General features: G+C 44.0%; 1 protein-coding gene across 1 annotated transcript in view; it reads left to right on the forward strand.

The window, feature by feature from the left end:
- Positions 1-12398, forward strand: part of LOC132461179 (serine/threonine-protein kinase 32B-like) — a 35088-nt gene that overhangs the window by 1524 nt on the left and 21166 nt on the right. The window contains exons 2-5 of the mRNA XM_060056223.1: positions 1-386; positions 7086-7141; positions 9147-9298; positions 12294-12350. The exon at positions 1-386 is cut by the window's left edge and continues 145 nt beyond it. Coding sequence (XP_059912206.1) covers positions 335-386; positions 7086-7141; positions 9147-9298; positions 12294-12350 — 317 coding nt within the window. The 5' untranslated portion in view covers positions 1-334. The remainder of the gene's footprint in view (positions 387-7085; positions 7142-9146; positions 9299-12293; positions 12351-12398) is intronic.

The following is a 12398-nucleotide window of genomic DNA, read 5'->3' on the forward strand; positions in this document are numbered from 1 at the left end:
GGACGAAGGACCCCGTTAATGTCCGCGAGTCAACAGGGGGCAGCTGATAACCCGCGAGCCTTCCCGCCTCCATCCACCTGCTAAATACCCACTGTCCGCGGGTCTCACCGACAGACAGCCAGCATTTAAGAATCAGCGAAAACGTCATCGGATTCTGCCGGACGTCTGTGCGTGTGTCTGTGTGAGTGTGTGGATGTGTGTGTGCTCAGGTCGAGGAGGTCCTGTTTGTGTGCGAGTGCTTTGAGGGGTATTTCGGAGGAGGCTGGGCATGCCTCGGACGGGGATGTGTGATCTGTTGAGCTGAAGACAGTGAGGGACCCAGAGCATCACCACCATGGGGCTGGGCCAGTCCAGCAAGACCCCCGTCGAGGACGAGTCTAACGACAGTAAGTACAACACACCCTGGATCTATTAAAGGTTACAATGGGCTAATTAACCTCTTTTAAAGTTCATGCTTTGAACATTTCATTTTAAATCTTCAACTTTGAAATGGGACCTATAAAAGGAAGTTTGGTGCTGATGAGAGAAGGGTTGAAAACGGTTTGTATTAATTAGGCCTATTATAGATAGTTAGAGTTATATATATATATTTACAGTTTTCCTTTTTGCAGGGTAAATTCTTTAAACCTAATGCAACTGAGGTTAGATCAACCAGGCAAATAAAATACATGCATTGGCCAATGTGCAATGGATTACAATTCGTCACACTTGTATAATGCACAAATATATATTGAGATATATTCCTTCCAAATATTCCATAAAAGCCTTCATCAAGCTCAGTCAAGTCATGTCACGGATGACTGCATAGAGTGTCATTTTACTTTTTAACATAATATCTGATGTCTTTTAAATTGGAATCGCGCCAATGCTTGAGCTGTTCTGCGTCAAGGATGTTTTCATTCTAGTGGGCAGAGATCTATCTTTATCTTATCTTTGGGTTATTTTCTAAATATTTTTGAGTACATGAGTAGGCGACACAATGTGAATGTATCGATTCAGGTCACTTTCTTTGAATATATTTAACATTGGCTGATGTCCAATTAGATTAAATAATGCCTTAGTCATGGATTCAGGCTTCTACACAGCCATTTCATTTTCTGTTATTAATGTTAAAGCAAGGATGGCTTTCTGGCCCTCTGATTGCTGGAGACTATTTGCTAGTATATATAGGCTATATACTGTTATAAACTGACATTTTTAAAACCGCCATTGACCAACATGTTCAATAACCTTAACAAATAAATACATGCAGAAAAAAACAAACAAAAATAGCATTTAATAGGAAATTGAGCTTATATAGCTGGAAGAACTTTGTACACGGCCATTTACATATTTCTTTTTTTTTGTATTCTCATATTTTCTACTCTATTCTATTCAAATATAAATGCATAAGAACCGAAGGGGCACCTGCTGCGTTCCTTTAAAGGTCCTTTCAATTTCACTTCATGAGGTTTTCTAACATTAATATGAGTTTAAAAATTGAAAGCCCAGACCGGCTAATTTGGAATTTGCCCCATATGTCGTCATAAGGGGCAAGTTTACCTCCCCTTTCTCTGCTTTGCCCGTGCCGAGAATTTTGCCCGCCAATGAGACAATGAGCTACAACAGTGTGAGCGCCACATGTGTTTGTGTGAATACACACACTGTGACGCAAGTTGTTAGAGCCATTTCTGATGCCGTATTTGGGTGAATGAAGCGTACCTGTGTGTATTTAGGAGAGGAGCCACAGGTGAATAGCCAGACGGGAAGCGGTACAGTTTTTTAACCGCTCAGTGACAGCTCTTTTGTTGTATGCTAGAAAAGATTTATGTTGATCTTCATGTTTTCTTTTTGCTTTTTGTGAAATAAATACCGCGAAGCTGACGGATGATCCCTGCCTTTTATTTTTGAATCAAAGGAGCGAGCGTGTCTAAAACCCACAATCCCGAAATAACGTGCATATTTTTGATTAACAGCAAAATAAGTCACGACACAAGTGATGTACACCTTTTTGTTATTTGGATAACCATTCTGCTGTTGGTGTAATGGCGCATAACACGCAACACAATAAAGTAAACACGTAAAGTTCCCATTTGGTGAAAAGACTAGACTGCGTCGGGTTCTCTGACCCGGCAAAACCCGGCAGCGGAGCTCCGCCATGAGACAATCCCGGGCATCAATATCTTTCTCCTTCATGTTCAATCTTGATTTAGGGAGCCAAAGTTCCTTTCCCCCAATTCCTTCTCAACCATGGCCGAGATAACCCCCACTACTGGTCTCGTTGTGGAAGTACCAGAGACGTCAGAGAACCCGATGCAGTCGTTTGAGATTCATATATCATCCGGAGGCGCACACATCTTTTGGCTTTGATAATATATATTATATAATATGATATTATTTAGATATAGAGCTCCAGGATTCCTGCCGGAACTGTTCTAGAATATTTACAGAACACGGCCAAAAGCTGTTTCCGCCTCCGGATGATATTCTGAATCCGAGCCATTGTGATCAATCCACTGTTAACACTAGCGTATGCTATTTTCGGGAATGAGTCTTCAAATACTGTATTAGGGGCCACTAACACCGGTATACAGAGGATCCAAAAATTGGCCTGCCATTGGACCTTTAATGATCTGCTAAAATAGCGATTTAGTTTTTACCATAACCACTGCCCCCATTGTTCCAAGTTTATAGCGTTTTGATAGAATCGGCTAAAAACAGCCAACTGAAGAAAGCGTCTATATGCGTTTTTTGTGCTCCAAAACGAACGTTTCAACTCGTCATCATACAAAACATATCCCAAATCCTTTTTACACCGGAATTCCCCTTTAACACACTTTTTGAAATATATATAAATGTTTGTAGAATGAAAAAATATTTTGGCCGCCCCAGATTTAAAAACACATAAATCATTTGGGCCCTCCGACTTCATCAATCCATTGTCAATACTGTCGTTGGAAAAATGTTGTGAAACAATACTGGCAGCAATATAGTGTTCTTCTATAGAAGAAGAAAGGAATATTTGATGATACTGTTGGTGGCATTTGCTCATGAAAGGCCTGAGACTAAATGCAGGAAACAGAAAGAGTAAAGTTACCCAACAAGGGACTTCAGTATAGAAAGTAGCCTATTTGATTTTGTAGAATGGAAGCAATAGTATTGTGTAACCCAGACGATGGCATGGCTAAACTGATGATATGTCAAAGGGCCGATGTGTTTCGATGGCGCATTTGATGATGCTTTTTGAATTACCTCCTGTAGGTTAGTGATCAAATAAAATATTGTTTATATCCTCGAGTCCCTCTTACATTTAAAACAGACCCCAGGTCTCTAGCTTACTCCAAAGTGTCCTTGACCCCCACCTGTTAACATCACTTCCTGTAGGGCTGGATTTATAGTACATTTTCTACAAAATTTAGTAAACCTTATTGTCATGATTCAAATAATAGAGGCCAGACATATTTATGTCTAAGTCATTCTGTGCCCCCACACACTATAAGTGTTTGTGTCACTTTTTGCCCTGCAGGAAATGTTGAGGCGTAAGCAAAGCTTAAACTTCTGTCCCAAAAGAACCTGTACTAATCCGTCCCAAATTAGAAGCAATGTCGTCCTTGGGTCACTTGAAATGTTTTATTTGAAGGAACACCCTCAGTTACATGAAATAGCACTCAACACAACAGCTCAGAGGACTGCACAACCCAAGGACATTGATTCACACAACATGCTAGCTGAGTGGTTTCAGGGATAGCAGCGTAGACATGCAGCACCACGGCAGTGTTAGAAAACGTTGCAGCAACTAACATACTAAACATCATATATGTTCACTGATTCAAGATTACGACTCATAATGCACATCTATGTTCAGGAATGTTATCAAATCACATGTTAATGCTGAAACTATCTTAAAATGTTTGACAGTGAGAACATAACGAATGCCATCCATTTAGTTCTTGCAGACAGATCCTTGACATGTGTGACTTATTGCTGTTTGGTTAGGGGGCTAAAACGATCCTCTGAGGTGTTTTGGACGACCTATACAAACCAGTCCCAATTTCAAGAATGTGGTTTCAGAAGAGCGAACAAAGGACGGCAGGTGTAGGGACAGCTTTACTGGGGACAGACGGACAGACGGTTCAGACACCCGAGACCCAAAGGTGTGTGCGCCTGCAATAAGAGGATCTGTCACGACACGCTCGAAATATCCATCGGGAATACAAGCAGAAAAAGAGAGGAATAACAGCTGTTAATGAAAGTGCTGTTAATACTCCTGCTATCATTCAGGGCTCATGATTCATTCATGTGGAGTGGGTCTCACAGCCGCCTCTCGTCGAGCTGACGTCACCGGGCGCCATCCCAGGGTGAGATGTGCCACTCACAGGGTTCCTGGGTCGCCGTTCTTGGAAAGAACTGCACTTCTGGGTACGAAAGGGGGGAGGAGAAGGAGGGAGGAGTGAGAGGAAGGGAGGGGGGGGGGGGGGGGGGGGGCAGGTGGGGGTGGGAGGGTGGGAGGGTGCTTGAGGAATTAAACGCAACATCAATCAGATCAAGCAGCCAAACCTTTCTGTTTTTTACCTGCAATCCAAGCATGGTTTGAATTGATTACCTGATGAGTTTCTCAGTTAATTTCATTAATTTGTTCCAAGGGGAACTAAATACAGAGAAAAATAACTATATCGCTATTAAATTGCTACGGGTGGTGCAAGATCATTTCATCTATTGGATGGGTGTCAGTCATCCAACGTAATTTTCCAGCATGTCATGTCAATGTCAAGCTTCACTTAGTGCTAATGTAGAGCACATTACGGCCCTCGTTTCCCCAGTTCATTCCTCGTTTCCTCCTCCTCCTCCTCCTCCTCCTCCTCCTCCTCCTCCTCCTCCTCCTACTCCTCCTCCCTCTCCTCGATCTTCTCCAACTCCTCCTTCTTCCCCTCTCCCTCCTCCTCCACCATCCTTCACCTCCTCCTCCTCGACCTCCTCTTCCGCCCCCTCTTCATCCTCCTCTTCCTCTTTCTCCTCATCATCCTCTTTCTATGCATCTATCTATCTCACAAACACGCACGCATCTATCTATCTATCTATCTATCTATCTATCTATCTATCTATCTATCTATCTATCTATCTATCTATCTATCTATCTATCTATCTATCTATCTATCTATCTATCTATCTATCTATCTATCTATCTATCTATCTATCTATCTATCTATCTATCTCTCTCTCTCTCTCTCTCTCTCTCTCTCTCTCTCTCTCTCTCTCTCTCTCTCTCTCCTTCTCTCTCTCTCTCTCTGCTCAGAGGAGGGTCTCAAAGTAGCTGAGGAGATGAAATGATCGTATTTACTTCCTCTGGGTGTGTGTGTGTGTGTGTGTGTGTATGTGTGTGTGTGTGTGTGTGTGTGTGTGTGTGTGTGTGTGTGTGTGTGTGTGTGTGTGTGTGTGTGTGTGTGTGTGTGTGTGTGTGTGATTGTGTGTGTGATTGTGTGTGTGTTTGTGTGTATTTGTGTGTGTGTGTGTGTGTGTGTGTGTGTGTGTGTGTGTGTGTGTGTGTGTGTGTGTGTGTGTGTGTGTGTGTGTGTGTGTGTGTGTGTGTGTTTGTGTGTGTGCACAAACACTTATAGCAGCAGGGGTTTGGGGCGGACATCATAAAGAAGAGAAAAAATACTGCCAGTTGCCTATATTGAGTGTTTGTGTGTATTTAAGAGAGAGCATGTGTGTGTCTGTATGTGTGTGTTTTAAAGTGGGTCTCATATGGTTGCAATGGTTGCAATCAGCGGTCATGTAAACACTCCAACAGATATCGAGAGAGGGGGAAGTGCCGCTGATATGTAACTAACAGAGCATAGCATTACCTGTCACATCCAATACATCTACTAAGCCTGGCCAATTGTGTGTGTGTTTTTGTTTGCGTGCATTTGTGTGTGTGTGTGTGTGTGTGTGTTTTTTTGTGTGTGAATGGGTGTTTGTGTGGGTGCTTTTGTGTCACTGTGTGAATGTTTGTTTGTGTGTGTGTGTGTGTGTGTGTGTGTGTGTGTGTGTGTGTGTGTGTGTGTGTGTGTGTGTGTGTGTGTGTGTGTGTGTGTGTTTGTGTGTGTGTGTGTGTGTGTGTGTGTGTGTGTGTGTGTGTGTGTGTGTGTTTGTTTGTGTATGTTTGTGTGCGTTTGTGTGTATGTGTGTGTGTGTGTGTGTGTGTGTGTGTGTGTGTGTGTGTGTGTGTGTGTGTGTGTGTGTGCATTGTGTGTGTCTGTGTCTGTGGGTGTGTGCGTGTGTGTGTGTGTGTGTGTGTGTGTGTGTGTGTGTGTGTGTGTGTGTGTGTGTTTGTTTGTGTATGTGTGTGTGTGTGTGTGTGTGTGTGTGTGTGTGTGTGTGTGTGTGTTTGTTTGTGTATGTTTGTGTGCGTTTGTGTGTATGTGTGTGTGTGTGTGTGTGTGTGTGTGTGTGTGTGTGTGTGTGTGTGTGTGTGTGTGCATTGTGTGTGTCTGTGTCTGTGGGTGTGTGCGTGTGTGTGTGTGTGTGTGTGTGTGTGTGTGTGTGTGTGTGTGTGTGTGTGTGTGTGTGTGTGTGTGTGTGTGTGTGTACGTGTGTGTGTGTTTGTGTATGTTTGTGTGCGTTTGTGTGTATGTGTGTGTGCGTGTGGTTGGGTGCGGGTGCGCACATGTGTTTCTGAGTAGAGAGCAAACAGTGGTTCTGTCTTTGTGGAGCCATGGCAGCCCCAGTGAGCCAAAACACAGACTCAGGGTCTGTTTCTATATTCACGCTGAGTGGTTGACCTTTGATATGATCATTACATTATGTTATGTATGTGTGCATCGATGTATATAATCTTCTGGGTATTTTTTCAGTTTTGGCTCAATGGAAACATGCCTGATTCACTCAACCGAGGAACCAAACAGCTAAATCGTACTAAACCACTTTCACAGATTGGGACTCTATTTTCCATTCTCAAATGGAGTTCATAGGTTTTCAGAGCACTTCTTTCTTGTGTACGGGCTGATAACCGTCACCCTCATACATATTCTTTATTCCAGGCTTGCATACATAAATGACTTCAATTTTATGTTTCTTATTTTCATAAAAGCTTAAAATATTTTTTTCTTCTTTTCTCTTCACAGTAAATTTCGACCACTTCCAGATTCTGAGGGCTATCGGTAAAGGCAGCTTTGGAAAAGTAAGTACTCTTTGGTCATTATGTTGAGCAGAGGAGATTATGGGTTGGAGTGGTGTCAGTCAACGCATGTACTTTGCTTAGATAAATAAATGAGGAACTAAAACCATCAAACAAATTGCATGACAAGATGGCCTGCGCTCTAAAGGTGGGTTAATTTGTTGGTTTAATTATTTTTTTTAAGTGTTTAAGAATAAAGTTACCGGTGACTGGCTGACTCTTCGTAGCTGTAGGTTCAATGATCTTTTAGGATACCAGAAATGGCCACTTTATGGACTGTTGAAGCACCCTTTAAAGGCACCCAGTGCAACTTTCGAGGCTTAAAAATAAACATTCAATTTCTAGTCTTTTTTACACGTAGTAAGTTTCAATAACTCCATACCATTACATACCGACATTTAAGCAGCAAAGATGAGACGTCGTTGTGTGGTGAGAACTGATACAAAATCGATAACAACAACAATGCCGCCATTTTCTTCATTTTTTGTAACCTACAATAAATAAAGCAGGCTTCCAGTCAATGGAAAAATGGCTTCTGTTTGTTGTTTACCGGCGATTGTTGTTGTTTACGATTTTCTATCAGTTCTCACCACACAACGACGTCTCATCTTTGCTCCTTGAATGTCGATATGTAATGGTATGGAGTTATTGAAACTTACTACGTGTAAAAAAGACTTGAAATTGAATGTTTATTTTTCATTGAATGTTTACATAAAGTTGCACTGGGTGCCTTTGAATAAATGAAGAAGGGATTGTATTGATCAACATTAAGAGTATTGTCTAGTCTTCAAAGAACACTTTAGAGAGTCAAAAGTCATGACTGCAGCGTGGTTGGTGTAATGGTTCTTTCTGATGGTTCAACAGGTGATGTTGCCCTAACCTTGTTGTTGTTATTATTTTATCCTCTGAGGATAATGCATTAAAGGTCCCAAGGCATGCTAATTAATCAATGCTTATATATAGGCGTTAGTGGGCCCTTAATACAGTATTTGAAGACGTTCAAGAAATTCAGCCTTGGTGCAGAATTACAGCCACTACGAGCTAGTCCCACAATGAGCCTCCGACAGACATACCCATTTTTTAAAGGCGGGTCAAGGTGGAGGGTGGGGGTGTGGCCCTGAGCAGCTTGCGGCCACGGTACGATGCGCTCTGTTTACAGTGGATGCATCGCAATGGCGAGGCGCACGCAGCCTTTGGCCGTGTTCTGTAAATATTCTAGAACACTCTGGATGCTCCGGCGGGGGTCCTGGAGCTCTATATCTAACTAATATCATATTATGCATAGATATCTATATCATATAATATATATTACCACGGCAAAAAGCAGTGTGGGCCTCCAGACGCTATTCTGAATCTCAAACGACTGCGTCGGGGTTCTCCGACGCCTCTGGTTCTTCATCAATCTGAAGTAGACTGAACGGCGACATGGAGGAGAAAGGGATTGTTGCCCGCCATTGCCTCCCGCCGGGGGCCACGCTGCCCGCTGCCGAGGCACAACCGTCTCGGAAGCACGCAGCGTGCCAGCTCATGCCTATTTCTAGCTACTGACCAATGGCAGGCTAGAGGAACTCATGTTCATGTTAGAAAAGCTCATAAAGTGACATTTTCTTTCTTTGAGCGCAGCATCCAGGTGGGAATTGGAGCGTCGCTAGCATCAGCGCTATAGGGCGGGCTCTAGCGCTCACCTCAATTGGGAAACAGTGGAAGTGCCGACGCAGAAAGCTCATCATGTATCGACCGCTTCACAATCCATAATGAATGCGCTGCGGGAGTCCACCTCTTTTTTTTTTTCACAGCGACTCATGCCGTAGTTGGTGCTGATCCTGCTGGTAAAGAAAGACGTTATTTCATTATTTGTCAGCGATTTGTTCAAACACAGTGAGTGAAAAACCAAAACAATATCGGTAGGGGGCTGAAGGTCGACGTACGTCACATGTGCTTACACGACAAAAGCATGAATCACAAATGAAACACAAAAAGCTTATTCTACGGTCTCTTTTCTTTCCAGGTGTGCATTGTGCAGAAGAAGGACACCAAGAAGATGTACGCCATGAAGTACATGAACAAGCTGAAGTGTGTTGAGAGGAACGAAGTGAGGAATGTCCTCAAAGAGCTGCAGATCATGAAGAACCTTGAGCACCCCTTCCTCGTCAACTTCTGGTGAGCTGCTGCTGCAGTGTCTGTGTGGGTGTGTGTGTCTGCTTGCATACGTGTGGGTGTGCGCCTGCATGGTTGACGATCTATGTTTTATTGGATAAACTTGCTTTGTGCTATTCCCTGAATAATTGTTTGTGTAACCTTGGGTTACTTACCTTCATGACTGTTATAAAGCCCATTATACACTGTGACCTCACCTCGATAATTCCCAAACCAGAAGCAGAATCCTGTCTCTGAGTCATGGCTGCTGTTCCTTAATGAACCCCTGTTTCCTGTGCTGCTGCACGCCTTGCTTCATGGAACAGCTAAAATAAGTGCAGCTATTCTGGGGCAATGTGTGGATCCTGATTACACGTCTCTTCAGTACGCCGTGACTGTATTTCTTTGTTTCTCTCATTCAATACACGTTTCACTCTGTTTGAACGCCATCACTCTCTCTCTCTCGCAGACTCTCACTCTATCCCTCTCTCTTCCTCTCACACTCTCTTCCTCTCTCTCGCACACTCTCTCACGCACTCTCTCTGTCTCTGTCTCAGTTTCTATCTCTCTCTCTCTTCTACCACCTTTTACTCTTTCACTTTCTTCCAATCACACATACACACACATATACACACATCTAAACACACATTCATACACACACACACACACACACACACCTACACACACACACACACACACACACACACAAACAAATCCGTCTAAATCAATGAAATATAAACGTGTGTTCAATGTCCATGAATAAGTAAAACTCCGGGATCACATCGATGACATCAGAAGCTCAGCAGTTGAGGATGATTAGGTATCTGTACATCTATAATCACCATCAGTCAAATGTTGACCGTGTTAATTGCTGTTGGTGGTCGTTAAGCAGCATGATGTTGAATTATCTAAAAGACAGACAGAGAACGCATGGAGAATCAGCATCAGAGTCATTAGCGGCCGTTTAGGCAATGCTCCCCCAGTGCAGCAGGGAACACAAATTAATGAAGAGGAGGAAGGGGAGTTAAGGCTGTGGCTCTTGGATTGACTGGAGGGAAGACGTCGAGAGAACAAACAGAACATGCAGCTGGAAAGAGGAAGGAGAAGAAGAAGAAGAAGAAGAAGAAGAAGAAGAAGAAGAAGAAGAAGAAGAAGAAGAAGAAGAAGAAGAAGAAGAAGAAGAAGAAGAAGAAGAAGAGGAAGAAGAAGAAGAAGAAGAAGAAGAAGAAGAAGAAGAAGAAGAAGAAGAAGAAGAAGAGGAAGAAGAAGAAGAAGAAGAAGAAGAAGAAGAAGAAGAAGAAGAAGAAGGAGGAGGAGGAGGAGGAGGAGGAGGAGGAGGAGAAGGAGAAGAAGAAGAAGAAGAAGAAGAAGAAGAAGAAGAAGAAGAAGAAGAAGAAGAAGAAGGAGGAGGAGGAGGAGGAGGAGGAGGAGGAGGAGAAGGAGAAGAAGAAGAAGAAGAAGAAGAAGAAGAAGAAGAAGAAGAAGAAGAAGAAGAAGAAGAAGGAGGAGGAGGATGAGAAGGAGAAGGAGAAGAAGAAGAAGAAGAAGAAGAAGAAGAAGAAGATGCGGCACACTCATCAGGCAAACCAGTGGCATGTGCTTGCTTGCTTGCCTGATTGTGTCGTCGTCGTCCCCCCCCCCGGCCCCCCTTTCCCCGAAAAAAATAAATGAAATACAGACTGAAAGCTAATGCTTCTGGCAGCATTTTAAATGCTGTTTGGGGGGTAAGACAGATTTCTTGCTTAAGTTGTGCATGGGTCAGCTCTGTTGCCCACTCCCGCCCATCTGTCTCTCCCTTTCTCTCTTTCTCTGCCTCTCTCCCTCTCCCTCTCTCTCTCTCTCTCTCTCTCTCTCTCTCTCTCTCTCCTCTCTCTCTCTCTCTCTCCTCTCTCTCTCTCTCTCTCTCTCTCTCTCTCTCTCTCTCTCTCTCTCTCACTCTCTCTCTGTCCTGCTGGGGTGACTTGGCACTTGTTCTGGTTGTCCTTGTAGTTTGGGTGGTCAAGGTGATGGAGGTGGGGGTGGGGGTGGGGGTTTACCTGCAGGCGGAGGCTGCTGTGATGAACCAGATACAGGCTGGAGCTCGGCCTCTGTCTCCGTCTCATTTCCCCTCCTGTCCACCTTGTCCTGCTCCTCTCCTCCATCACCCCCCCCCCCTCTCTGGGTATCAGCTTTTCTCTTCTCTTCTCAACTCCCCATCTCATCCCTTTTGCTCCCTTCTTTTCTGCTCACCTCTCCTCCCTTCTATTTTCTGCTCTCTCCTCTCTTCTCTTGACCTCTCCTTCGGCTCCTCTCCTCTCTCCACTTCTCTACTCATCACTATCTCTCTCTTTCCAAAAACCTAAACACGATCACGATAACGCCACATCAATCAGGGGATAAGAACACAGAAGCATACACAGAAAACATGAAGATACATTTGAGTGTCCTCGTCTCAAACGGATCTCAAGGAGTTGCAAGGGAGACAGCGATGAGAGATAGCCAGGAACGACATCCTTCACGGCAGATCATTAAGACCGGATCATTGGGGTGTTGAGATTTGTTAAACGGCTGCCTTGTCTCCTGCACTGTCTGTCCGTCTGCCTGTCTGACGGCTGCCTCTGAATGCGTTGTTTGCCAGCGGACTACCCAGTATCCATGCGCTACACGTGTGTGTACGACGGCTGTCCTGTAACGGGTGTCAGTACTCTGCTGTCGTACCGACACGTTGTCATATGCATGTTGGTCATTCATATTTTTATGAATTGAAGATTGTTTTTATTTCATTTGTGATTCTGTTAATTATGATATGCGGGATGACACTATTGAGATTAGGATTTCAGCCTTACCCAATTTCCCAGTCTTCCAGTGAAAAACCCTCTTTTCACTGTTTTCTACCTGATCTTAGTGGTAGTCAACTGACCTGCTCCCCTGACACTAAAGGGGCTCCCTAGTAGAACAAGTAGGGTCTAAAAGGCTGCTTTGCGCAGCAGAAAGCTGGTTTCTCTTAATCATCCTGAGTCGTCTTCATCACGGCCCTCAGCGTCTCTGCGGCCGCGCTGTCCTGCGTGGCGATGTGCCAGCACTCGGTGCGGGGGCAGTAACTCCTGCCTGCGCAGCACTCTGTGGCCGCTCTGTAAGGGGATTC

Source organism: Gadus macrocephalus, chromosome 7 (assembly GCF_031168955.1).
Source record: "Gadus macrocephalus chromosome 7, ASM3116895v1".
NCBI classification, from domain to species: Eukaryota; Metazoa; Chordata; class Actinopteri; order Gadiformes; family Gadidae; genus Gadus; species Gadus macrocephalus.